The 25,960-nt window shown below is 42.8% G+C and overlaps 2 protein-coding genes across 18 annotated transcripts in view; one reads left to right on the top strand and one right to left on the bottom strand.

The window, feature by feature from the left end:
* The window catches only part of gbf1 (golgi brefeldin A resistant guanine nucleotide exchange factor 1), a 231,590-nt gene extending 225,122 nt beyond the window's left edge, over nucleotides 1-6,468 (bottom strand). For 6 of the 9 annotated variants that reach the window (XM_085970687.1, XM_085970689.1, XM_085970690.1 and 3 more), the window contains exons 1-2: nucleotides 6,209-6,467; nucleotides 274-379 (exon numbers count right to left, since the gene is read on the bottom strand). In XM_085970687.1, coding sequence (XP_085826813.1) covers nucleotides 274-379; nucleotides 6,209-6,306 — 204 coding nt within the window. In that variant the 5' untranslated portion in view covers nucleotides 6,307-6,467. Of the gene's footprint in view, nucleotides 1-273; nucleotides 380-657; nucleotides 721-6,208 lie in introns of those variants that run through there. The other 3 variants (XM_085970692.1, XM_085970688.1, XM_085970695.1) reach the window with 2 other exon arrangements.
* A 220-nt stretch (nucleotides 6,469-6,688) lies between these two features.
* On the top strand, nucleotides 6,689-24,570 carry pitx3 (paired-like homeodomain 3). 9 transcript variants are annotated; one of them, XM_085970705.1, is made up of 4 exons: nucleotides 6,689-7,228; nucleotides 13,731-13,871; nucleotides 21,144-21,349; nucleotides 23,180-24,570. In XM_085970705.1, the coding sequence occupies exons 2-4, from the start codon at nucleotides 13,745-13,747 to the stop codon at nucleotides 23,741-23,743; spliced, it is 897 nt and encodes a 298-aa protein (XP_085826831.1). In that variant the 5' UTR covers nucleotides 6,689-7,228; nucleotides 13,731-13,744; the 3' UTR covers nucleotides 23,744-24,570. The 9 variants fall into 9 exon arrangements, with proteins under 9 accessions (XP_085826831.1, XP_085826832.1, XP_085826830.1 ...); XM_085970706.1 differs by lacking the exon at nucleotides 6,689-7,228 and adding an exon at nucleotides 7,255-7,951 and having other exon boundaries at nucleotides 13,736-13,871; XM_085970704.1 differs by lacking the exon at nucleotides 6,689-7,228 and adding an exon at nucleotides 7,255-7,999 and having other exon boundaries at nucleotides 13,736-13,871.
* The last annotated feature ends 1,390 nt before the right edge of the window (nucleotides 24,571-25,960 follow it).

Below are 25,960 nucleotides of genomic sequence, written 5' to 3'. Positions count from 1 at the left end.
GAGACACTTTTTGTATAAATGCACAAAATTGCGACACAACCAACACCCAGACACTGACTAGCAGACAAGAGCAGCCCTGCTACCAACCCCCATAATCCGATTCAAGGGTCCTCCCCAACAGAGCTGGCAATCAGTCACACTGATTAAACAAAGGAAATCTCCTGACCTCACCAAAGCCCACTGGCTCATTCCACTCATACCATGTATTCTGCATACTATTTTAATGTGATCTACCAGAAGAGCTAAAAGAAAAAGTTCCTCAGGAAAACTTACCAAAGGAGTATGCGTGGTCCATCTTGAATTTCGCTTTATGGCACCAACCACGCTACTTATTTCACCTTGCACAATATAAATGCTTTTATCTACCATGGTGAAGAATCTGTGGATGGGGAAAAATGGTGATTAAAAACAGGCCAAGTGAGGATTTCATTCAGCTGTATGCATATAGGAGATACGGTAGCATCGTGGTTATGTTACTGGGCTAGTAATTGAGAGGCCTGGACTAATGATCCAGAGACATGAGTTCAAATCCCACCACGGTATTCAAATTAAATAAATAAATCTGGTAATAAATCTAGTTTCAGTAATGGTAACCATGAAAGTACCGATTGCCTGGTTCATAAATGTCCTTTAGGGAAGGAAATCTGCTGCCCTTACCCGGTCTGGCCGATATGTGACTCCAGACTCACAGCATGTGGTTGACTCTTAACTGTCCTCTGAAATAAAATATTCAAGACGACAATTCACCACCACGTTCGAGGGCAATAAATGCCAGCGATGTCCACATCCAGTGAATGAATTTTTAAAAATACCAAATTATGTTTAATGCTGGAAACATAAGCTCACTCTCCATTTCCAGTTATAGCCGCATTATTAAAGATGAAAAGGCCAAGGAGTTGCTGCATTCCCAGACGGAAAAAGGAATAATCTTTACACGTTACTTCAAACTTGATCAACATCCTCTAATACAGTTACGTCCAGTAATATAATTCAATGTGAGCTCCTCCACTGTGGGAAGCGTCAGGTGTGGAGGGGAGCAGATTAGGAAGATTCCAGGTCTCTGCTGTGATAGCGGATCGCGACCATGATGGCAGTAATCTGTGTAGGGACTCCCAGGCTAATCAAGGGGGAAAGAATTGCCGGTGTTACTGATTAGCCATTGACCCCAATGGAAAAGTGCATAGTTTGCATCACTGGGAAACTGTTTCAGCCTCATGATGCAAGAATTGCAGCCAACAGTAGCAAAACTAGCTCAAGATCAGGACCTAAGTTCAGGTGACACTACCTTAAAGAGTGCAACCACAACCTTTCAAAGTTAAAATGTCAAGTAGATGCAATGTAGCTGTAATATTACCAATTCTACAGGATTAGTTCTTTAGCTTTGTTGCTTGTGCATTTAATTATACTTAAAATTGTACTTTAAAATAGTCATACCTCAAAATGTATCCAATTTTAAGTTAAACCCATAAATATTACAACAAATTAACTCACTGAAACATACACGATTCTGAGGGGGATTGACAGGGTAGATGCTGAGAGGTTGTTTCCCCTGGCTGGAGAGTCTAGGACCAGGGCTCACAGTCTCAGGATAAGGGGTCGGCCATTTAAGACTGAGATGAGGAGGAATTTCTTCACTCAGAGGGTTGTGAATCTTTGGAATTCTCTACCCCAGAGGGCTGTGGATGCTCAGTCACTGAGTATATTCAAGGTTGAGATCGATAGATTTTTGGAATCAAGGGATATGGAGATCGGGCAGGAAAGTGAAGTTGAGGTAGAAGATCAGCCATGATCTTATTGAATGGCAGAGCAGGCTCAAAGAGCCGTATGGCCGACTCCTGCTCCTATTTCTCATGTTCTTACCGAAAACTAAATACTCGCATAGACATTTAGAGTGCAGTAAACTGCTTTGGAAAATCCTGTAGCTTTCCAAAAGTGTCTACAACAATGGACAGTCTTGAAAATTTAATACATGGAATTGTTTTCCATAGTAATACATTCTAGGACCTCGGGCAAGCTTATCTTTTTTAAATAATCAATGGAAATTAGTACACCTCTGTTACATCAATTATGATTATTCAGAGATGCCAAACTTGAACAGAGAATAAACAAAGTAAAGCTCGCTGTCTAACAAATAGCAGATGGTGCCAAAACTACTGAATTAACAGTAATATCAATACCCAATCTCCCAAAACTGGAGTCAGCTGTAATTGTCCCCAATTCTGGACCAGCATAATTTGCAAAATTCCAAAGACAGACAAACTTGCATTTCTATAGCACCTTTCACCACCTCAGGATGCCCCAAAGCACTTTACAGCCAATTAAGCACTTTTTGAAGTGTAGTCACTGTTGTAATGTAGGAAACGCAGCAGCCAATTTGCACACAGCAAGCTCCCACAAACAGCAATGTGATAATGACCAGATCATCTGTTTTGTGATGTTGGAATAACTCCCCAACTCTTTGAAATACTGCCATGAGATCTTCTACGAGAGAGCATCCAAAAGGCGGCACCTCTGAGTGCAGCACTCCCTCAGTACTGCACTGGAGTGTCAGCCTAGATTTTGTGCTCCAGTCTCTGGAGTGTGACTTGAACCCACAACCTTCTGACTCGGAGGCGAGGGTGCTATCAACTGAGCCATGGCTTACACTGACCAGTTTCAATGATCCGATCTACCTGCTGGAATAATACCTCCCCAAACTGACTGTTACCTTTGCCCCAGTTATTACTTAAATATACTGATGGAAATTTAATGGAAGCCACTATATAAGCAAACAAAAACTGTGAAACTCCTCTCCAAATCGAATTTGCCAGGATCAAAGGATTGTCATTAACTTTATCAGAAGGGAGTTGACTTCAGTTATTAACATTCACTTCCCACCTAGCATTATCAGAGCAGCAAAGACAAGGTCTATGTATCGGTTTCCACCAACACTCATCACCAGCAACATTACTCCCTTACTCCAAGGGTCAGGTATAAACTGTGTCAATCAAATTATGAATTACCTCGAGCTTTTTGAGGAAGTGGAAACCATTCTCGGGCTCTTTGTGGGCCATACAACAGCTTCCTTGCTTACACAAATTTGATTCAGTGCAGTACTGAGCGAGTGCTGGTTTGACAGAGGTGCCACCTTTCGAATGAGACACTGACCCAAAGTACCACCTTGCCTATTCGGTTGGACATAAAAGCCTGCATGGCACTATTCGAAGAGCACGAGCGGTCGCCCAGTACCCTCGACAACAGGTTATCTCAAACACCCTGAAATAAATTAACTGATCCTTTACATAATTGTTATTCTTGCAAACTTGCTATGGGCAAACTGGCTGCCAGGTTTGCCTATATAACAGGGATGAAACTTCAAAAGTAATTAATTGACTACAAAGCACTTCTGAAATCCTGAGAACGAGACCGGCACTATACAAATGCAAGTTCCTTCTTCCAGCAATTTTATAGCAAGCGCATTAAGCTTAGGGATAAAATGTCTTTGATAAATTGCAAAACTGCAGGGAGAATTTAAGTTTCCTTAAAAAGAATGCAATAGCAATGTTGAGATTGGAGTTTGATCTGTTGGTGGAGAAGCCTTGCTATTCATTTATTGATTACATCTCCAAGAGGCGCTTTGGGGCGTTTTTCTACATTAAAGGCGCTATACAAGTGCAAGTTGGCGCATACTTTCCATAAGCAGTTTTTGTTTTTAGATTATTAAACAATGTTATATGTTTGCTGGAAATATGCTATTAAGAAAGGCAGTGGTATTTGTGCAGTTTCCCACTGCACAATGTCTTGAAGCCTCATGTCAGGATCACCTTGATTATACTTTCACCTGCATTGTACTACTTCTACTGGCATTCAGGCAACAAAGGTAACAGATGAACATTATTTGTAAATGATAGATTGCATAATATAAATAAATGTTTGGGTGTGTCTCAGGCAGTAAATCAATCTCAAGATTCCACTAACATTAAGTCACTTCAGCTAATTTCTCATGTTTTGATGCCATGTGCATTACTAAGTTGAACTGCCTTATCGTTAATTTCAAGTCAATTTTTAAAATGTGTTCCTATTTTGCAAGGACTTATTGTCAAGTTAGTACTTCTGAAAGCTTACTCTTCAGAATAAGTATTTTGATTGAAATCTTTGGTGCTAAACCTTCATATATATAGGCATCCCATAATATACATCCTCTCTAAAAATACTCAATATAACAACAACTTGTATTAATATAGCACCTTTAACGTGGCAAAACATCCCAAGGCACTGCACAGGAGTATTTTAAGACAGATTTGCACACAGCAAGCTCCCACAATCAGCAATGTGATAACAGGATAATCTATTGCTTAGTGATGTTGGTTGGGAGATAAATATTGGCAAGGAGAACTCCCCTGCTCTTCTTTGAACAGTGCTATGGGATCTTTTACGTCCACCTGACAGAGCAGATGGGACCTCGGTTTAATGTCTCATCCAAAAGACGGCCCCTCCGACAGTGCACCACTCCCTCAGCACTGGCCCTGCAGTGTCAGCCTAGATTTTGTACTCAAGCCTCAGAAGTGGACCTGCTACCCACTGAGCCAACGCTGTTGGTGAGAGGGCATTGACACCCATTACCAAATCTTCAACGCTGCTGTTTCTTGTGTATATCTCTAATCTTTATTGTGCTTGGAAAAATGTCAGTGATATCTTGATGGTGGTTAGATGAAAAGGGATTGGAAGGAGGCTCGTGTGGTGCATAGACCACTTGGGCCGAATGGCCTGTTTCTGTGCTGTAGATGCGATGTAATTCTATGTAAGCAACTGATGATGTTTTACTACGTTAAAGGCGCTATATAAATGTAAGTTGCTATTGTGATAGAATGATACGGCACAGGAGGCGGCCATTCAGCCCATCGTGCCTGCGAATGCTCTGATAAAGCTATCGCACTCACTTGCCCTTTCCCCTATAGCCCTGTAATTTTTTCCCTTCAAGTATTTATCCAATTCTATGTTGAAAGTTACAATTGAATCTGCTTCCACCACCCCTTCAGGCAGCAAATTCCAGATCACAATAAACTCGCTGCGTAAAGAAAGATTCCTTATGTCGCCTCTGGTTCTTTTACCAATCACCTTAAATCTGTGTCCTCTGATTACCAACCCTTCTGCCAATGGAAACAGTTTCTCCCTATCTACTCTATCAAAACCGTTTATGATTTTGAACACCTCTAACAAATCGCCTCTTCGCCTTCTCTGCTCTAAAGAGAACAACCCCAGCTTCTCCAGTCTCTCCACATATACAGGTCACTCATCATTGGTACCATTCTAATAAATCTCTGCATCCTCTCCAAGGCCTTGACATCCTTCCTAAAGTGTGGTGGCCAGAATTGGGACACAATACTCCAGCAGAGGGCAAGCCCGGTGGTTTAGAAAGGGGTGCGGAGAGTCAGGCCTTTGGCAGTGCCCAATCCCGTTTGAGGAGAGAGATTAACCGTACAGTTGGAGCTCTCAAGCTCTGCACTGTGACGGGAGGGTGTCAGTGCGGGGGAGGGGGAGGCCAACACTAGAAACATAGAAGATAGGGACAGGAGTAGGCCATTCGGCCCCTCGAGCCTGCTCCGCCATTCAATGAGATCATGACTGATCATCCAAATTCAGTACCCTGTCCCTGCTTTCTCCCCATATCCCTTGATCCCTTTAGCCTTAAGAAATATATCCAACTCCTTCTTGAATATATTTCATGAATGAATTGGCCTCAACTGCCTTCTGTGAGAGAATTCCACAGGTTCACCACTCTCTGGGTGAAGAAATTCCTCCTCATCTCTGTCCTAAATGGCTTACCCCTTATCCTTAGACTGTGACCCCTGGTTCTGGACTCCCTGACCATCGGGAACATCCTTCCTGCATCTAGTCTATCTACAGACATCCACACACAGACAGAGACAGGCGGACTTCCCCCGGAGGCGGTTTCCAAAGGTTTAGCTGAGGGTCAGGCCTTTGGCGCTGGCCCAATGCCCTCTTTGAGGGGAGATTAACGGCGCAGTTGGGGCCCTCAGGCCTCGCACCGGGAGGGGAGGGACAGACACACACACACACACACACACACAAACCCGGCCTCGGCCTCTGACAGACGGACACTCTCGCACACTGGGCCGGGCCCGGACACTCGCGCACACTGGGCCGGGCACTCTCGGACACGGGCCCGGACACTCGCGCACACTGGGCCGGGACCGGGCGCACTCACCCCCCGCGGCGGCTTCCAACACATCCAAGATGGCGGCGGCCGGGCTCCCACGGCAGCTGGCAGGCACCGAGCGTCCCCCCGCCAATCGCCTCGGACATCCCCGGCACCGGCACCGGAGAAGGAGAAGGCGGCGGCAGTAGCAGTAGCAATGGCAGGCCCGAGTCCCCGCTCTACATTCCAGTCCCGGCTCCCAGCTCCAAACCTGCTCAGAACCGGCCCGGCTCCCACGGACGCGATGCGCAGGCGCAAACCCCCTCCACCCCCGCCTCTCTAACCTGCTGGCGGCCGCCGGGATGATTGACGGGGCGGCGCAGCCAATCGGAACACCGTCTGGCCCGCCGGCGTCGGGAGAGCGACCAATGGGCGCGGAGGAGGCGGGCTCGCGGCCATCAAGTTAGTGGGAGCCGACAGCGCCGCAGAGGTTGCTGGGATAGCGGGCCAGTCCTCCAGGATGCTCAATGCTGGGACAAGCCCTGGTCCTGGGACACTGGCTCCCTCCCAACTCACTGCAACCCCAGCCTGGCCCTTACACACACACACACACACAGCCTCTGCACCCTGCAGCAACACACCTCTTCCTTTGCGATAAAATCCATCAGCATGCGTTGTTTATTTTTGATCCTGTGCCCTGGCTGTGAACTCTGCAGTGAACCCTGAACTCTGTGCAATGTCTGTTGGCACTGAAAGAAATGACGTGGCGCCCGCCCCGTGAAAGGTTGCTCATGCCATTTTATTGTTGTGCGCTGGTGGATGTTCAAGCAATGAGTGAAGCAGTAAAACGCATAATGGTCAAATGAAGAAAGTTGCACGATCTGAGAATTGCAAGCAGTGCTCAGCTCGCTCACAAAACAACAAATCCTGCCATGTGCAATAGGGTGTGACACTCATAACGACAGACGTGTGTCTCCAGCCATGCATTTATTATGACAAGACCTTCCGTGGCAGCGCAGACTATTCCCAGGACAATTTCCGACTTGAAAATGTCGGGATAGGAATTCGAATAAATCTGGGGGGAACATTGTGAGTGTTGTGACTTCACAGATTTTGTTTCAGGGTCAAAATCTGACTTGATTCCAATGAATTTAAACCAAGTAAGCAAAGAGCGTTTTAAAATAATATTTCCTTAAAACGGCAGACTTTGCCCCAGTGTCTCGTCCCTTTATTGGGAATGTGCAGCATGTAATATTTAACGTGGACCTCCCTGGGGACCTGTTTCAGCTGAGGTAGACACCTCGTGCGTCACCTGCGCCTGAATTTAGGAAATTGACAATATCAAATTTAGATCTTAAATAGTCAGCTTACGAAAAATCACCCCCTGTAATGACACGTGAATTTCCGACAGGTAAATGAATGAACAGATGCCCATCAAACGCTTCATAATCCGGAAAAGGTAGATGCTGAAATCCAGAGAAATTGCCATTTTTTTTTCCTGCTGTGAATTTGTTAATTGTCAGCCTTTAATGGATTCGTGCGTGTGGAGAGATCCAATCCAGTCTCCCTAACCCCTTCTGAATGAATCCGAGGGGCTGGGACTTGCCGTGTACTCGAGTGGGCTGGACCTCTCTGCTCACACACAGTGGTCGCGTCGTTTCGTAGCAGCCGATGATATTGGCATAAAATCAATCTGTCCAGCAAATGGGATCGCACAGCTTGGCTTTCACCGAGACTCTCCGTGCAAGGACCTGGCCGCGTGTTTTCGAAGGAACTCTTAATTCTGACAGCTACAGGAACCACTAATCTTCGGTAAACTTATCCTATCCCCGGATTTATTCATTTAAAGAGGGATTTGCTGTAAGTGATTGTCGGTATCGACTTGTTCCCATTGATAAATGTTTGAGATTCTGTGGGGGTCTTTTTGAGTTGCCGCATGCCTTTTGCCGTCGGGGATGTCATGTCGGGTGTTGTATATCCTCAACAACTAATATACGTGTATATGTATATATATAATATATATAATTGAATGCGTTGTTCCTTTAAACAGGAAATCCCCCAGAAATTGAATCTATGATATGTAGTTCAGCTGTACTGTGCATTAAATGTATTTTAGGCGACGCCTTGGACCTAATGCATCGTTTGAGAATGTTTGAATGTTTTGGGGGGTTGTTTCCGAACTTTTTTGAAGTCTGACCCTATTAGCAGTGATCCAACAGCGCGAGATTGTCTGTGATTTACTCCCTTTCAAGCCTCAATGACCTATTCCATTATGTCCAGGGCTCGCTATCGAAGGCGTGCTAACAGGGGGATATTTTGAGAATGATTAATGAACCAGGGTTTACAGCGGCTTCTCCATTTAGAGTGCAGGCGAATCTTGGCAAGTGTGTAAAAATTGAAAATATTTCCAAACGGATTGCTTCACTTTTATTCGAGCAATGCTAAATTCCTAGCTTTTACCAGCGAATACAGTCATGGCTGGGCCGATCGGTTCCGCGTGTCAAGTCCAATACCTTTTTTAAAAAAAAAATACGGTGACAGCAGGAAGGAAACGATTTTACGAACTCCGTACAATTATTTGACGACATAACCAGAAACAGGTTTGAAACGGCAATTGTCACTTTCAGCTACCTTTGAAAGGAAGAGGGCAGTGAAGGCGGCGGGGAAGTAACTTGGCAGCTGTTGGAAGACCCAGAATCTGACTGAAATAAAACAATCTATCAGCAAAAAGCAGAGTCCCAATGATGTTTGGTTATAAATGAGAGATGATCCAAATGAATGAGCAAACATCATAAATACATGTCAAAAAGGCGATGTGAGTTAAAGATTGCAATATATTTGTGATAGTAAAACCCAACCATTTATGTGAAGTCGCAAGTAAGGCTTCATTTTTTAGTGGGCAGGAATAGGACCGATTTGTTTGTGCAAAAGTAACATTCTCTTGAAATTATGTCACCCTTTCGCTGAGCGGGCAGCTGCAAATCCAACAATACATTCTTCCATCTAACGCAGCAAGAGCCGACAGACCCACGATTTGACAAGGATTTGAATGATGTTCAGATTATTACTATGCTGATATTAGCTGGCTGAAATTTTTTTTAAAAATCCGGGCCGAAGGAAAAGACATTGAAAAGACCTTAGCCTACTTTTAAACTATTATTTAAATGTAAAGAGATTGAAAAATACCAATCCAGCCTAAAATGGTTTTAAAAATAGCCTTTTTCAGAAGTGGTAAAATATATATTTTTTGTCTTGCTCAAAACAATTAATGGGCTTGTCTCTAAAGAATGCAGCAGTTGTTCGGGTTTATTACCGAGTGCTCTGGGCGTTATTCAACGCACCAGGGTAAGGGCGAATCATTTGAAATCGGTTTGGATTCTGACACTTACTTTCAGATCCAATCCAAGTAGGCCCGGGACAGAATAACTGCTTCCTCAAACAATACAGATACATATATATATAAATATAATATATTCTGCTGTCCCGTGTGTGGCTGGGCAGTGAACAAAAGGAATCTTTCACGATTGTGCCGAGCGGGTTCGGATGGGATATTGATGGCCAGCAGGTGCGTCCTAGCCACGGGAGACTCGGTATAAGACCCGCAAACTTTCAGCACAGTTACTGCAAGGGACAACACTCAAGTTGGAGAAAGTACCAGAGACAACACGGGGCGTTTGGAGTTCAGTAAGAAGGGGGGGTTGGGGGGTAAACGCCTCTATCAATCTGGATTTTAAATAAACAGTGGAATCAACGTGCGCGCTCGCTAACTGCGAGTTGTACGAGAAAATATCACCCGTGTTTCGGATAATAGTGGCGCTGCTTTTTACAAGCATGAGTGGTAAGTGTCTCGGCGTGGTTTGCTTGCTCTGCATACGCACGGTATCAGATTCGAAACAGATTGAGGCGACTGGCAAATTTAGATATGCTCACAGGGAAAGGAGCTCAGAGTCAGTAACACAATCTACGGCGGGCGTCGCTTTATTTTTCCAGAAAGAGCCGTTAAGACTAACATTTGCAGCTCGAGGTATAAGTCCGCACAAACGAACACGACTGAACAACATAAGGCGCATGTTTCCAAAATTCTAACAAATTCGCCACCTTGTGTGTTCACCCGGCGCGGTTGTGCTACTGACACTAAACGAAATGCAGCGTTCGGACTGATTATAGAGACCATCCGAAAGGAATACAAGGGCAGCGTGTGCATTCTTTCTGAGAGTAATTTCACACGAACTGTCTCTTATTTTGAAGACGAATAAATGTCACGAGTAGTTAGTCTTTGAGTATTTTAAACCAAAAGATTGAACATTAAACGGACGAGGGTTTTAACAGTTCTCCCTCAAAACAGGCTGCAGTCGATTTTTATTTATTCTTTTCCCTACACGGAATAAACTTTTGGAAATGGATACATTTAAAAAGAGAATCGGCACAGGCAAGACAGGCCGATTGACCTCCTCTGTTATTAGTTCTGTAAATGCTACGAAAATGGCACTGAACACTACAAGACCCGAGCTGTTAAACTAATAAGAAAAATTAGAGAGGGGTTTCTGCCAAGTTCTGATCTTGATTTTAATTATGAAATAGACATGGGCGCCCTTTCCTTTTCAAAGGCCTTATATTCAGATCACAATGACAGGGTCCCTTCTGAAGGTGTCTGGCCGCAGATAGCAATTGCACCAAGTGAAGATAAATTAGATTTACTGATAACATTCCGAACGCAATCATCTTGGGCTCGGAATTTCCTTAAATCCGAATAAAGCGCAGATATTGCTCGCATTGGCAACTCAAGCTTGTTACTGATGTGTGTTTGTGTGTGTGTGCATCTAGCACACGCTGTACAGTGCGACTAAATCCCAGTCTCTGCTCAGTAAACCCTCTCTGGGACACTTCACCGGAAGAAAATATAACGCCATTTAGAAAATAAGAACAGGGCGAACCATGCACCGGGAAGGTCACACATAATGTCCATCACACATCCTTATCTCCTTGTGTTTTATTGATAGGAGACGTATCGACTAACCGATTAATCAGTTAATAAATTGACTTTAACCACCCAAAGTGTTCTTCCTGTAGCAGCATAACTCCTAAAATTGTTGCCTGTTCGAGTTCCCGTTTGGACCCTGAAAAGAGCCCACTATTGTCCAACACACGGCAGGGCGACAGGCGCTGGGTTTATTATTTTTTTTGTAGTGCTTTGAATTAACTCCGCTACGGCTCGGAAGACGAATAAGCTCCGTCTCGGCTCAATATTGAATATTAATGCGTCCAAACAGATTGGATAATAAATGTGACTTGGAATTAAATGAAGCTGTTTCTGATCTACATGACCCCCCCCCCCCCCCCACCTCCCACCCCGAGACAGGCAGCCCTGGAGATCGGAAAGGCGCCTGACAGATGCAATCAGATGCAAATGGGGGCAGAAACGCTGAAATTATCATCTACAAACATTCCGTCAAAATTCCATCTGCTCCCTCTATATCTATATCTGTATATATGTATATATCGGGACAGCCCGGGAGCCGCCGCATCTTAATAAGTTATGGGACGGCAAATTGACACACATCTTAATCAAATCTTAATCCAAGAAATTAATTCACGGCGCGTTTATGTTTTTTTCTCTCTCTCTCCCCCGGTGGAAGGTGTTATCAGATTGTGTAAAACCATAGTTATGTCTCTGGTCACAGATGGAGGTATCTGACTTCATGAATTGCAGGATATACTATTTAACGTGCGTGCTTTTATTTTGCAAGTGACATTTTAAACATGTCCTAAGCCTAGGTTATGGACAACACATGTTCGGAACCCTCCACCTCATTGTTTCACCCGAAGCCAAGACCCTATCAAATATGGTGGCCTAGACTTTCGGTACAATGGTCTTTTGATTGGATTTATTTCAAATGACATTAAAGTTTTGACACGAAGTGCGAATACATCATTGCACGAATTTCCAAATCACAGACAAACTCGCGTGATAAATAGCTAAAGGTTTAACAAGGGAAAAAAATCAAAATAACTATCCCAGGAAACGCCCTAGCAGAATAGCCACGTCACCAAAGATAGGTACAAGGCAGCAATCCCATGAATCCTGTATATCCCCCTACATTGCAACAGTGACCACATTTCAAAAATACTTCATTGGCTGTGAAGCGCTTTGGGACGTCCTGAGGTTGTGAAAGGCGCTATAGAAATGCAAGTCTTTTTATATCGTTCAATGGGCCAGAATTTAGATAAAGCATAATTTCGATCCTAAGAAAATAATTGAAAGCACTTGTCTTTGGGATAAAAATAGCATGGAACAGCACAAAGCTCCCATTTGGTTAAATTGCCATTGTATCGTCACGTGTTTTGAACCAACTGTAATGCACCAAACTAAACTAAAAGTTCAATGAACAGAATTGTATTGTGACAAAGGCTGTCATATGCGACATCTCAATTCTTAGACTGGCTGGAGATGGTCTCCTGATGGACGTTGCTGTCTGAATCTTTGGTCAAAAGAAGATTATATTTATACCGCACTTTATTACTTCTCTCCGCAACACCACAACGCGCTTTACAGACAATAAATGCCTTTATGGAGCACAGTGACTATTGTTGTGTAAGCAAACTATAGGCGCGTGCTCTTGGAAACAAGTTTCACCACAACAAAAGAAACAAGACTGCATTTTTTGGACAGTCAGTAAAGCAGAGAAAGGTACTTACAGTAATTATACAGCTACCACTTCTCAGCTCGAGTGCAGCGTTTAATTACAAACTTACATATCGATTAATGTGCTTGAAATAAACGCCACCGTTACAATAAGCAAAAGCTGGGAATTTGCTCAGATTGGAGTTCAATGGTTTTCTTGCCAAGAGTGTGGGGTCCAGTGCATGGTCCAGTGCATGGTCCAGTGATGCACTCATTGTAACTGACCCTATTTCAGAAAATGTGTGCGCTGTCGCCTGATATTTGGGATCAAAGGCAAGACACGGGTCACTAGGATGGATAGATTATAATATTAACTTCATGGAATGAAGAATACCATATTCCTACAAAATACCATAATGTACATTTTACCATGTGTGGTGTTTTAAAAAATGTTAAAATCGGTTGATATTGAGGAGGAGGGAAATGGATGAATGGCCGCCTTCGCGACTTGTGTGAACTTGTCTTGTCCCATTTGAACTTGTCTTCTCCCTGTCAGTGCTTCCGCTGTGAATTACCGTAATTCTAAAGATAAAGAAGAATGAAACAGTGAGAAGGAATTTTACAAAACGCAGTTGGGATTTAGTTAGCTATTAATAGGAATATCCTCATCAGTATTGTTGTGACCGTCCTTTTTTCCAAGCTTCAGATGTAATCGCCAACCAGAGCTGGAAGCTAGCTTCAGAACGTGTGTTGGTAACTGGTAATCCTGAGTTACAGTTTTTGGAATAGGTTTAATTCTCAGGTGAAGATATTCACAGCATAGTCACATCCTGGGAAATCAAGACTGGTAACTGTCCCTGCAAAAGCAAGGTGCCCGCTCAGAGAGAATTGCTGAAGGAGAAGTCTTTGTTCAGACTGGGTTTGCTGATGTGTATTGACTTGGATGTGAATTGTTTTTTTTTCCGGCAGCACAGGCCCATCGGATGGAATACAACCTGTCGAGCGGGGTTCTGACCGACTCGGACGCTCCTGATCACAGCCCGCTGACCCTCTCAGACTCCGGGACCCCACAGAGGGAACCCATCTGTAAGACACAGCAGGACAGCAGCGGTGAGTTGGTTGCATTTCTGACTGCACTTGTGAATGACTGCAAGCTCATCAGAGGCGGGGGGCGGGGGGGGGGCAGCAAGGAGAGCAAGCAATTAAATAGGGAGGTAGACTGTAAAGAGGCTGAAAGCTGACTCGTTTCCCCTAAAAAGGGACAAAGAACAAAAGCAAGGAGGATGACAATTGGGAAGAAAATGGGCCCAAGAATCAATGATTGAAAATGAATCACTCTTAAAGCTGGCGACCTCTAGTGGCCGCTGAGTTTAATACAAGGGCCTCAGGGAAACGGCAAACGCAGGTTTATTGTCTCAATAGTGTCGACTGTACCTGTAATTTCTTTCACTGCCCCTGCTCATGTTTGCAAAGTAAAAAAAAAATAGGTGTCGATAATCTGCACGGAGTTCTCAAAATGCTGCAAGTGAGCATCCACTCCAGTCGATCGGATTACAACAATATGAAAGAAAGAAAGACAGATTGAAGTGAAGAGAGAGGAGGCAGTCTGCTGGGTGAGATGGCAGAATGACCCGGCGCCTTATCACCATATTCATTTAACACTGGGACATGACTGGGTTTCATTGCGCGTCGTCACAACATCTGTCTGGGTCAGCCTCAGCCCGCGGTCACACTTGTAACTCTAGATTAAGAAAAGGGACAAAACACGTGTTTAATTATTTCCGCGCTATGGCACAAGGACATGGCGATTGTTGCCCTTACTGCCGGGGCACCTGCACTGAAACGGGGCTTTAAACCTGTTCAGCAGTTGGTGAATCCTATTTATTGGGGAATGATAAAGCAGGATATCGGAAGCACTGCTGTAGATACACATTGTCGATTCCTTGCTGTATTCCTTCAGTGACAGTAGTTTGATTCAAGGTGCTGTCAATGTCTCGCCTGGTCCCTCTCGAGTGGGCATGTTCTGTCTGAATGGGGAGGGGGGGCATCCCTGCAAACAGTTTGGCCTTTCTGTCGTGGAAGTGGGTTGTTTTGGGTTTGCTACAGGTTGCAGGAAGATAAAAGTGTGTTTGTTGAAATGTTAAAAAGTCAGTTGATAAAATAGTATATATTCTTGTGATAACATAATCACAAATATGGATGCTAAACATCCCTACTGTATTATATGATGTACACTGGTGATATAAGTAGGGACATTTAATAACCTGTGAATCATTTACAAAAATCTAAATTGCACCGGCGATTACCATTACATATATAAAATATCAATTAACTTCACACTGTAATAAAGCCATTTGTAAATATGTTGGATTAAGTTAGGAAGTATAAATTGCGGCGCACACACCACTGGTTTCATATAACAAAATCCATTAAATCTTTAATAGTTCAGGTTGCAAGTAGGAATCTGATCTAGTTGTATTGCAAACTGGCAAATAAAATAAACAATTGTCCACCAGGACTGGATTTGGAATAAAGACATCATATACAAAGTGGAATAAATCTCGGCGTAAGCCATACGAATTCCCCGTAAGAATTCCCAGGACCATCAAATTAATTGTGGCTGTATCGTGCACCACACATTATTATAAGTCTGTTTACGGATCTCTGTGGGGTAAAACCGCTCCCGCCTACCGCATATCCAACCTTATTCTGCTCACATGCAGATAGTTTAGCTGAAATAATATTTTCGTTCTAAACAGCGTTAATGCCGACGATTCACAGCGATTTTGTTCCATCTCAGGAACCTTAATGAACATATCTGTACAGTGGAGATTTTAATTAATTGCATGGGCAGTGCTAATTAAAAGGAAGAACAATGTCAAAGTGTAAACATTTCCAGAAAGAACATCCGTATTTGCATGGAAGTCCTAAAATATTTTGAAATAATTTCAACCTCTAACCAAAATACAAACCACATTCCGATTCAAGACAGTCGAGGGCATCCAGTCATTTATCAGGTCTCCCCTGCTGCTGATTTCAACACAAACTTAAGAAACAGCGCAGGAAAATATGTTTTCTTCTCTGCCCCGAAATAAAGAGACATGTTCATTTTTGGAGAGATGTGGCTGTGAAATAAAGGCTGACCCGCCACCCAAAACCTTCAAACTTGTAACACATTTCAAACACTACCAGCTGGTGTCCCACTAAATAAGGGTCAAAGTTTGCACCATTTAAAAAAAATAAAATTCTCTTTTATATTATCAGTGTATATACTGTAGACTGCTTGCAGGGTCGAATTAGGCGTCGTTTTCTTTGGAAATGGTCTCCCGAGTTTTAATGAGGCTTAGTAGAATTCGTGAGCAAGATAAAGCATACATTTCAACAAAGATCTAATCAGAGCAGGGCACTTCCGGTTCTAAAACCCAGAGACCACCACATTTTTGGACATTTTCTTCCCAGCGCCGGGACGTGAGGTGAGGAGACAGGGGCAGATCCTGCAGTTGCCGGCTTTAGAAGTGGGATTTTTAATTGAATTGAAGCCAGTTGATTAAAAAGGGATTGGCGGCGCCGCGATCTGGCACGCAATGGGGCTCTCTGTTTAAAAAACCATCAAAATATTTACTTTACAAAAGCTGATCTTTCACTGACAGATCAGTCACATCTTTATTTGGTGGAGGCCTGGGCGCAAAAAAAAGAAAAGGGAGACGGAAAGGAAGCGAGAAAGGCTGTTGTAGTAAAAAAAATAATCGACAGAGGGGAAAAACTACAAGCAGAGAGGGATTGTCGCGTTTTCCACTTGAAATCAACATTATATTTCAGTCAGTAATCGGCCCTTGTGACTTGTACTGAAGTCTAGCTCAAAGCTGATTGTTTATATTCGTGACTGCGATTTAAATATTGACCTGATTCCGATATTTGCAGATCAGTCTAAGCACGGTACAAAAAAAATACATTGGTGATTTTTGGGGTGGAATTCTGTTGAAGATTTTTTTGTGTGCTTGCAAATGACTCGGGCACTGTGATGACATTGTTTGATATTATGGTTGGGTACAAGGAAGGAGACTTTGGAATACCCCGAGTAAATATATATGTAATATCTTGGTGTATCATACCCTCAGGCTTGTCAATAAACACTTTTAACCCAACAATTGTTTACAAGCCACCTCTTGAGTTCTGGACAATTTGATCCTAAATAGCCTCTTTAAATGCACTTGTATCTCGCCATATTTATTGTTTAGCGATGGCGTTTTTATTTCCTTTATTCGGTTGCCGTTGGCAAAGAATAACATTGAATATATTGGGGCAGAAAGCGCACGAGTAATTGTAAAGCGAATTGCTCGCTTTGTTTTAAAAAGAAAGCATGGTGTGAACAAAATGCTATGTCTGAAAAAAAACTGCAACAAATAAATTAAACCTCCCAGCGGCTGGAAATAAATAAATAAATGTTTACCTTAATTTGTTTTGAATGTACCGGCACCAGGCAAGACTCCAGTCACTGCAGGAGAAACACCATCTTCACTTTAATTAATAGGCTGCGTGCCTCTCAATTTTAAACCCTACTGAATATGAACGAGCTGTCTTCCTATAATCATTTTGACAAATCTGTACACAACACGAAAAGAGAGAGAGTGGATCCTGGACTCAAATGTTGGGGCACTTCTTCAAATACAATTCAGATAGATGCTTTCAGACCGTAATAAAATAAATATTAATCCCTTCTCTCTTTTACGATGCGGTTGGATTAACGGGATTAAAATGCATGCGTATACTATGATTATGAAATCCAGCTCGGTAAAGCATTCTCTCTGCGGGGAGTTATTTTCCAATAAAACCAGTTTTTGCAATGAACATCCCTGAGGCATTTAAACTTCCCGTTTTTAAACTCAATGCTTATATTTGTAATGAAAGCTGATTAAAGACTGCTGGCTACTCGGACTCTGCCTCATCCTGAAATAAACCTGTGCGGATAACACCAACAGTACACAGCGATAAGCCTTTAACCCTTCCTTTAATACTTCAGCTTCTCTGTAATAATGTCTATTACCCACAGATTATAAATGTTATCCTAAACGGCCATAGGTGGTATGATGATTTTTTTACCTCCTAATTATTAAATCAGGTTTTTATTTTAAGCACGAAAGAGAGGGATGCCCTCTCTCTGGTGCGGATACAGAAACTGCACAGTCTGTCAGCAACAACACAGAGCCCAGATTGTGTCCATTTTCCAAACAATTTAAGGAGTTGATTCTTTCATCGATCAGTTGCAGATCCAACTCAGTCTGTTATCAGTGTTGTGCGCATTTTAACCCTCCGTGTCACGCTTCTCGCGCAATTTAAAAGCTAGTGTGCAATCACCTGGGGAGATTGTGATGTGGATACTTTAAATCGAGTTAAAATAAGCTTCAGTTTATGAACAAATGCCAGGGGCCGTCCCAGGAGTGAATTTACAATCAGAGAGACAGTAGCAAATATTGAACAGGAAGATATTGTGACTGCTTTTGTAAATAGTCCCTATCTGGGGAAACTGGCATTTAGGAATATTTAAGAAGTTTTCCCCTAGCCACACGTACATCAAATATTATGACTATACACCATGAATATTAACTCTTTCACTGCTAAATAAAAAAACTTTTACTGAATTTCCATCGACGATACTCGGATAATTCAAGATGTGGATTCAATATTTTCACCCTAGGGAACAGTCCGTTAATGTTAGAATTGGGAATAAAGGCAAAGTGATATTTGAAATGATTGTATTGTAATAACACAGAGGGCAGACACTGATAGGTACCCGCCCGAGGAGTGTAGCGTCCTGTTAAGAGTTACTGAAATCTATATATTTTTTAAAGGAAACGGTAGAATAAATGCGCATTCTCACCTGTAAGTGTTTGACGCGGCGCCAAGAGGACTCACACATCATAAATTATTGTTAAATTAATATGCACCGGGAAATTTAGCAGCTTTTTGCTGACACGGCGTGAAATTCTGATGCCATAAAACCCACTTGCCGAACTCGGCTTACATTTTAACTAGAAAATGCTCAACTGACCGACAGCGGGTGAAATCTCTGCGAAACTTGGCCAGTTATCTCGGCTTGTTGACATTCCCGACTGGTGACAAAAGCTTATTTTTCACCAGCTATTTTCTCAATCTATGGCCGACACCGAAAGCGCCCCAAACTCAAGACAGTGAACGAGGCGAACATGAGTTTCTGACTGCATCCGAGGTGTTATTGTAATGAAGGGGCATGTTTTCCTAATGTTCTCTTGACGTATAATGTAACTTTTGCCCACATTATTACTTATCGAATTTAAATACACGTGGGGTGGTTGATCGTAAGATTTATAATTAAAAAGTAAACGGCTTACATTTATGTAGTGCTTCACATGCAATGAGTTGCTTTGAACTGCAGGAACTTGTGATGCAGAGAAAAAGGCTCAAAATGGAAAAGCATTTCACCCTCCACTTCCACAATAAACTCTTAACACAGGTTTCACCTCAGGGCTGTTTTTTTCTTGGTTTTAATGTTAATTCTCTAACATTTCACACATTTGACTCATCCATATATAAACCGCTGTGACCTCGTTGTTATCGTTTGACGCTAGTCCTTGAGCTCCAGTGAAGAGAGCTATTTATGAATTTAATCTCGTTTTATATAAATTAATATTCTATCCGTCCGTTCACTTAAAGCTGCAGTTTCCAGTTGTTCATTTCAGGTCGATTTCATGAATTAGTAGCAACGAGTAATGGAAGAAATATGATCAAACCTTGCAATTGCAAAAGTATTGCATCCCATAATATTGCGATAAAGGTATATAAACTGGAGAGACACAATAAGTTTCATTGTGTTCAGGTAATTCAACAAATCAAAAGAGAGATACACCAGGTGTCGGTTGCACAGAAAATCTAAAGCGCAGTGTTATAAGATTTGTCTGTGCCTTTGAAAACTGAACTTACAAATAGTTCTTGAAATCTAATCGGGGTTGGGCATATTTTGTTTCGTCTCTTCTATCTGCAGTTAATCCCTCCCAAATTCAAAAAAAAAACCAAGAGTGCTGTGCTTATTCTAAATTGTCTGCCCTTTTGTCTGACGTGGGTGTATGTTTTCTCTCTTTGGCTCTCCGCGGATGCTTAGGGTTTCTGACAGCCATTCTGTGTCAGTTTACAGCTTGCATCACCGGCGGACCCGCCTTGAGGTTCTTGGCCTCACAATAAGGAGAGGTGCGAAGGTTCAGCCAGTACACATTTATAACTGCCCCCAAAAGCTAAGCCTTTAACAAACAAGAGTTAAAGGGAAGGCGGCGACCAGGGGGTCCTCATACCTGCCCTTGTCAGTGTGTCTGAGCTGGGGATTTACTCGCAGATAAATCAATGCCCTTTGTGGGGTCCCGGGATTGGGAGAGGCTTACTGGCTTGGGAAGCGACAGAGCACACGATTGCGTTTTAAGGCAATCTGAACGCCCGACTGTTTAGGCAGGAGATAAAACTAGATTTGAGATTTATTCGCCTGGTGTTTTGATTTGCAATGTCAGCCAATGTTCAAACGCTCCGATTCCCGAAAGGACAATACGCCGATCAACTGAGAAATGTGGTCGACACCCCGAACAGCCAATGTGCAGGTAGGAATGAAACCGATTCCTGGAGAGAAAAATCAATGATCCAAATCGGTTGAGGAACGCTGGATTATTATTGTTTATAAAGTAAGGTTGTATTTACCTCTCCCTGTCCCTGTGATTAAATGTTGTGCAGAGGGAGGGGGGATGTGGGGGAGGGGGTGAGAGGTGAGGGGTAATTAGCATCGTTTGCCCTTTGATAATCTACTTTAATTTGGCATCCCAGAATACGCCATTGCCATGTAAAATTAATACCATCTTTTAAAATGACACAGCAATCCTGATCTGGTTATAAATGCATCGGGAAAAGGTTAAAGCAAAGACCGTTCAAAGATAATATTTGCACTAACAGAAAGTCATTTTGCTTCTAAACTGCCCCTCTGTCTGGCGTCCCTTCCGCCCGTCGCTTGAACGCGCCTGTTTTGCCCTGTGACTAGCTGCAATTTTAACCCGCCCCGACACATTCGAAATCAATTTCTCGGCTCTGCGAAACCTTCAGAAAAACAGAGTTTTGTAAATCCCATAGGTCCATCAAAGGGGGAGAGAACAATTTGAACCACACTAGTTTTGTTCATAACTCGATAAGTGTATTGGTGACAGAACTTTGCTGCAATCACTCAGAACCCTGACAACTACAGTTATTTACTGCACATATATGTTTCCTGTGACCGCATTTATCTACAATCCACAAAATAAACAGCTGGATTTATGGAAGTGTTTAGGGAAAGGAGAGCAGGATTAATCTAGAGCATGGGATTTACTTTCGCAGATAATGAGAAATCTCAGCAGAACCAAACAGATGATTCGGATTCAAAGGACCCCTCTATCAAGAAAAAACAGAGACGCCAAAGGACACATTTCACAAGCCAACAACTTCAGGAACTGGAGGCAACTTTTCAGAGAAACCGATATCCTGATATGTCAACCAGGGAGGAGATCGCTGTCTGGACAAACTTGACCGAGGCACGAGTGAGGGTAAGGCGGTCTTGAGTGAAGTCCCATTTTTAGACTGAGAATGAAAGTTAATAATAGGTCCCATTCAAAGTATTGTCATTGCCCAAATGCCAAGTTGGCCACTTTAAGCCCCACAAACCTCCGAGATCTCTGCGCTCCTCTAATTCTGGCCTCTTGAACATCCCCCGATTTTAATCGCTCCACCATTGGTGGCCGTGCCTTCAGTTGCCTGGGCCCCAAGCTCTGGAATTCCCTCCCTAAACCTCTCCGCCTCTCTCGGGGTCTCGAGTCTCTACCTCTCTCCCCGCCTCTCTACCTCTCCTCCTTTGAGACGCTCCTTAAAACCTACCTCTTTGGTCACCTGTCCTAATATCTCCTTCTGTGACTCGGTGTCGAATTGTGTTTGATAATCGCTCCTGTGAAACGCCTTGGGGCGTCTTACTACATTAAAGGCGCTGTATAAATGCAAGTTGTTGTTGTAGAATGATGGCTTCACAGATAACCCAGAGAAATACTAAAAGGTAAAGGGCATACCTGATCCCAAAGACTTACCCAATGTCAAACAGTCTAAAGAATAACACATTTCCCACTCCTTTTCATTGCTGTGGACAGATTGCCGATCCAGCATTCAGTGAGGTGCAGGATTCTGATCAAAGCCTATTGCCCACCTCCCTCTCCCCCCAGTTATTCGTTGTTTTATTACCCTAGACACTGAAGACAGTAACTTCTACACACTTCATGATCCCTAAAATACATTCCATGTCATGTTTTTGATTTAGAACTTGTTGGAGTATGAGTAATTAAAATGACTGATGTATAATATTACAAGCCAGGCGTTTGAGTTTTATGATCACTCGAGACAAATCCAGATCTAAGCATGACAGTTATTGGCAATCTAGTCAAGAGGATTCCAAAGTGCTAAAGCAATGCAAGAAATGTCGAGTAAAAGTTAACAGCGAAAGAATCTGGTAGGATCTCCAAGAATTTGGTTTTGCTGGATCATTTACAGGCCAATTCCAAAACTGTGAGTTGTAGCGCTCATTTCGACATGCTGTAGGTGGTTAACGGTGGGCATCTGTTATTAACCTTGCATTTTAAGTGAGAGAACAATATTATGTTTAGCCTGAAGCTGCCAATATGTTGTTGTGTTCTCTCAAGTAATTACGGTCAGTATAGAATTGGACCTTACAGACTCCCAGGAACGATTCAGATTTGTTTTCATCTTGTAGCGAAATTCATATATCTTCCACGCTGGCAGTTACAGGGACCCGGAATTAATTATTATGCATCATTCGATCACCATGTTATGTTGACAACCAAGTTTCAAGCACGATCTGGGTAGAATTAGAACCAGAGGGCAGATGAAGAGAACGTTTATTTAACGCAGCGAGTTGTCGTGATCTGGAATGCACTGCCTGAAAGCAGATTCAATAGTAAAAAAAAAAGGGAATTGGATAAATACTTGAAAAGGAAAAGAATTGCAGGGCTGTGGGGAAAGAACAGGTTGAGTGGGACTAATTGGAGAGTTCTTTCAAAGAGCCGGCACAGGCACGGCGGGCCGAATGGCCTCCTCCTGTGCTGTATCATCCTATGAATTATACATTCTGATTTTTTTTTTTACATTCAACTTTGCTATCAAATAGTCGCTTTTCTGTTCATTATCAATAAAGCCTAATCATTACCAAAATGTTCTCCCATGTGTACAGACCAGACCCGTGAGATGCAATGGGAATAACATTTGTATTTGGGGGCAAAACGACATCTGAATGGAAAGGAATCTATTTGGCCATTACTTGTTCCATACACACGCGCGCCAGCCAAAGTTAATGAAATCTATCTTTTCTGGTTTAGGTATGGTTTAAAAATCGCAGGGCGAAGTGGAGGAAAAGGGAACGTAACCAACAGGCCGAGCTGTGTAAAAATGGATTCGGTGCCCAGTTTAACGGACTCATGCAACCTTATGATGATATGTATTCCGGTTATTCCTACAACAACTGGGCCACCAAGAGCTTGACGACAAGCCCTCTCTCGGCCAAGAGCTTTCAGTTCTTCAACTCCATGAACGTCAGTCCCCTGTCCTCGCAGCCCATGTTCTCGCCCCCCAGCTCCATCTCCTCCATGGCCATGCAAGCCCCCATGGTCCCGTCGGCCGTGAGCGGGGTGCCGGGGGCCGGCCTGAATAATTTAAGCAATTTGAACAACCTCAACAGCCCCTCGCTCAACTCGGCCGTGTCTGCCGGCGCCTGTCCTTATGCCTCGACCGCCAGTCCTTACATGTACCGGGACACATGCAACTCCAGCCTCGCCAGTCTCCGGCTCAAGGCCAAGCAGCACACCAATTTCGGCTACCCAGGAGTTCAGAACCAAGTCTCCAACCTAAGTCCGTGTCAATATGCGGTGGACAGACCTGTATGAGCCTAGTGATTATTTTTTTTTAAAAAAAATCGGTTTAACCCTAAATATATGACCTTTGACCCATCAATGTACAGCACCAGCTCCCACCTTGACAGCGCTGGCTAAAAATGATACCTGTTCAATTGAGAAGACAAATTCCCCTTTCATGTGGACAGGTTTAGAAAGCTTTCATAAAAAGAGTGTTATATACATAACTATTGCAGATAAATATTTGCTAATCCAGTTGATATACAATTCAAAATATGCATGGCCATTACAACTCCGGCTTCTAGGTTGTAATGCGGGATATGATGTATATAATGAACTTTTTTTTTGTTTTCCTTTTGTATGTGAAATAATTATCTATAAAGTAGTGTTTTTAAAGGTTAAAAAAAGACAGCATGTCCTCTAACAGCATACCTTGAGTTGCGGCTTTGTCAATAGATTAGGAATGTAAAGACTGGGCTGCTGTGATTTATTCACTGTTGTATACCCTTGCACAGCCTCCCTGCACCAGCAAACGGTGTCATTTTTCCTTTTAAAAACGGGACCTTTTACGAATTTTTCAATCAGGCATTGACCATAAAGACCACATCCCTTTCAGTGCATCCCCAGTCGCGATCTTCGATTGGCTGCAGACTAACACACTCATTTTCCGTGAGGTTTTTTCTTCTTAATTTGTCGAGTTCTTAATATTTGTAACGGTTTGACTCCTCGCTTGAAGCTGGCAGCTACGGCATTTCTCATTCTAATCGAATGTGCGCAACCTTCTCCCAAAAAGGCCAAAGTTTACAGACAAGAAAGTTTGATTTGCACTCTGGCTGATGCTTAATAAACAGATTCGACAATCTATGTGTACGCTATCTTATTCTGGGGAGCCCGTAGCAGGCTGATATAGCGTGGATCTGGCTTTTTACTAAAGGTCCAAATGCATTTTGGGGGGGGGCAATTAACCATTCACTCTAATCTTAGTTACTAAAAGGTGAGAATTTCCCCGGTCGCTCTGGGTAATACCATGGTTAATGTAACGACCACATTTACAAAGAGGGTTCCAAAAGATGCGACCCCGACACAAAACCATGCATCTCAATCTCATTCCTGCCACAGTCTTGAGAAGCAGCCCTCAAAATGTTATAGAGATCTGTTCTGAAATTATTTTAGCTTTTGCAATTTGCTGAAATTGAAACGAGGGAGGATTTATTTCTCTGAAACTCTCGTCAAGCTGTCTGCATCGAAGTGAAAGACTGGCAAAAAATTTAATGTCCAGGTATTGAGAACAAACCTGCGCCAGCATGTGTCCATTGCAAATTTTACACACTCACGCAGTTCCAAAATGTGTACCAGGCAATATTATATTTTTGCACCGATTTCTGCCTGTCTGCAGCAAGTTAGATAAGTTCAGAGAGGCGTGCCGGGAATTAAGATAAGGGCTAGATATCTCGTTTAAATATTGCGTGTTTAATGGTACAATTTAAAGGATTGCAAGGAGAAAATGCCAAAATATGAAACTATATAATCTACTTATAACAAGTACTTTTAGCATTTCGGAGTGTCACTGAAATGAGAAAACCTTGGCACCGTTAAAACATATCGAAACCGAAAAATAACACTGAAAAAAATACTGAAAACGGAAGCTGACTATCCAAATGTGGCAGTAAATTTGTGTTGAATTTGACAGAACCATTATTTTTCTAAACTGTAATTTTTACTGTAATAATTTAGATATGTATCTAAAAAATGAATTTTCAATATTTTTGTTGAAATTATGTATGAAAAACTAGTATCCGTTTTAGTTGTTTTATAATTCATATACATATTTCGTCACTTGAACTGCTATAGATCAAATGTAAATTTTCCCGGATTATCAACAATATTATTTTCTGATGGTCTCGCGGTAATCTGGTGAACACAATGTGCAAGAATAGTTACTGTCGACTGCTGCTGGGCCCAGATAGAACGGCCTCTCGCAGATAAGATGAAGCAATATATAGATGAAGGGGTACCTCTGAATGTTGACAAAGCTTCACTCCAATCGGAAAAATTCAGGTGCTGCAGAAAAATACCGACCTGCCTTTATATTCCGCCTGATCACATCTCAAAAACATCCCATAATACTTCCAATTAATTACGACTGGGATGCAATTGGGGGGGGGGGGCGGGGCGGTGGCATACTGTACACAGCAGGATCCCACTGATAGCAATGAGATGAATAATCGGTTGATCCGTTTTTGCTGGTGT

The sequence above is a fragment of the Somniosus microcephalus genome, chromosome 29 (genome assembly GCF_052327205.1).
Source record: "Somniosus microcephalus isolate GS21.2 chromosome 29, FLI_Smic_1.0, whole genome shotgun sequence".
Lineage (NCBI taxonomy): Eukaryota > Metazoa > Chordata > Chondrichthyes > Squaliformes > Somniosidae > Somniosus > Somniosus microcephalus.
Note: the sequence above shows the minus strand (reverse complement) of the source record. Positions and strands in the feature narration are given on the sequence as shown.

What these genes read in the sequence shown, in the direction of transcription:
- pitx3 (XM_085970700.1), top strand. An exon ending in GACACAGCAGGACAGCAGCG is followed by an intron (nt 13,872 to 21,143) that starts GTGAGTTGGTTG and finishes TTACTTTCGCAG; the next exon opens with ATAATGAGAAATCTCAGCAG. An exon ending in TGACCGAGGCACGAGTGAGG is followed by an intron (nt 21,350 to 23,179) that starts GTAAGGCGGTCT and finishes TTTCTGGTTTAG; the next exon opens with GTATGGTTTAAAAATCGCAG.